We start from the raw sequence: 1048 nt of genomic DNA, 5'->3' as shown, positions 1-1048 counted from the left end.
GAGAGGCCACAGCAGTGAGAGGCCTGCATACCAAAAAAAAAAAAAAAAACAGCATGCGGTTTTCATAATTCTGGGCCAAATCATTTTCTCTGTTTAAGCAACAGAGAGGAGCAGAGAACAAAAATCGTTTTGTGCCTACAATTATTTTCTAATTACTATATTATAGATCTGTGATGTGTGTTTTATTTAGGTTTTAAAATTTTAAAGCCTAAATAAACAGAGGGACACCTCTGTCCAGGTTCTTGCCTGCTGGCTGTTTGTACTTTTGGTCCACGATCAGGTTTGGATCCTCAGTTTGATTTTCTGCTCTCACCTCTGAATCCTCAGCTCCGAGGCTCTGCCTTTGCTGTCTGCAGCTTCTCCTGCTTGCCCTTCTGTAATCCCACTGCTCTATTTGAATCAGCTGAACGCTCAACCGTTCCTGGTTTATGCACAGTGATCCTAAGCAAATTCCAGGGAGTGTGGGTTCCAGGAATTAGGACACACTATCATTGTGTCTGCTCTCCTGCCGACCCAAAGCTTCTCTACGGGAGGCAGCAGAAAGGTAAAATGGATGGGAGGCGGGTGTGAATTCCCAGCCACCGGAGCACCTGCAAATGCTGACGCTTTCGGAGCTGTTTTTACATCCATAAAATGGCATAATACTTCATATTTACTGAGTTAGAGTAACTACGGTAACTGTTCCAAAGTTAGACATTCAAGAACTGTGACTTCCCACCTTTATTACTTGTCCTTGTCACTCAGCGTTCAACTGAAGCCCTGTTTGCTCCACGGACCCCTCCTCAACTAGTCCAGCCCCCACTGGTTTCTTCTTCCGAACTGTAACCCAGACCCAGCTTGCTTACGCTGTGTCCTGCAGTTCCCTGTCGAACTTGGGTGAGCAAATACAGCACACGTGACGGTGTCTCCTAACTGAGCACGTGGGGTGCCCTCACGGTTCTCACTGTGTTTCTTTGCAGATTCTCGAGTCAGAGGGTGGTTCATGTTGGACTCCTACCTTCCTACCTTTTCTCTCACTGTCTTATACCTGCTTTCCATATGGCTGGGC

At 46.4% G+C, this 1048-nt stretch overlaps 1 protein-coding gene across 1 annotated transcript in view; it reads left to right on the top strand.

Moving 5' to 3' along the window:
• The window catches only part of ELOVL2 (ELOVL fatty acid elongase 2), a 67411-nt gene that overhangs the window by 50613 nt on the left and 15750 nt on the right, over positions 1–1048 (top strand). The window contains 1 exon segment of the mRNA XM_007466404.1: positions 960–1046. Coding sequence (XP_007466466.1) covers positions 960–1046 — 87 coding nt within the window.

The sequence above is a fragment of the Lipotes vexillifer genome, unplaced genomic scaffold (genome assembly GCF_000442215.2).
Source record: "Lipotes vexillifer unplaced genomic scaffold, Lipotes_vexillifer_v1.1 scaffold444, whole genome shotgun sequence".
NCBI lineage: Eukaryota > Metazoa > Chordata > Mammalia > Artiodactyla > Lipotidae > Lipotes > Lipotes vexillifer.
The sequence above is the reverse complement of the archived record's forward strand: the minus strand, read 5'-3'. Positions and strand labels throughout refer to the sequence as shown.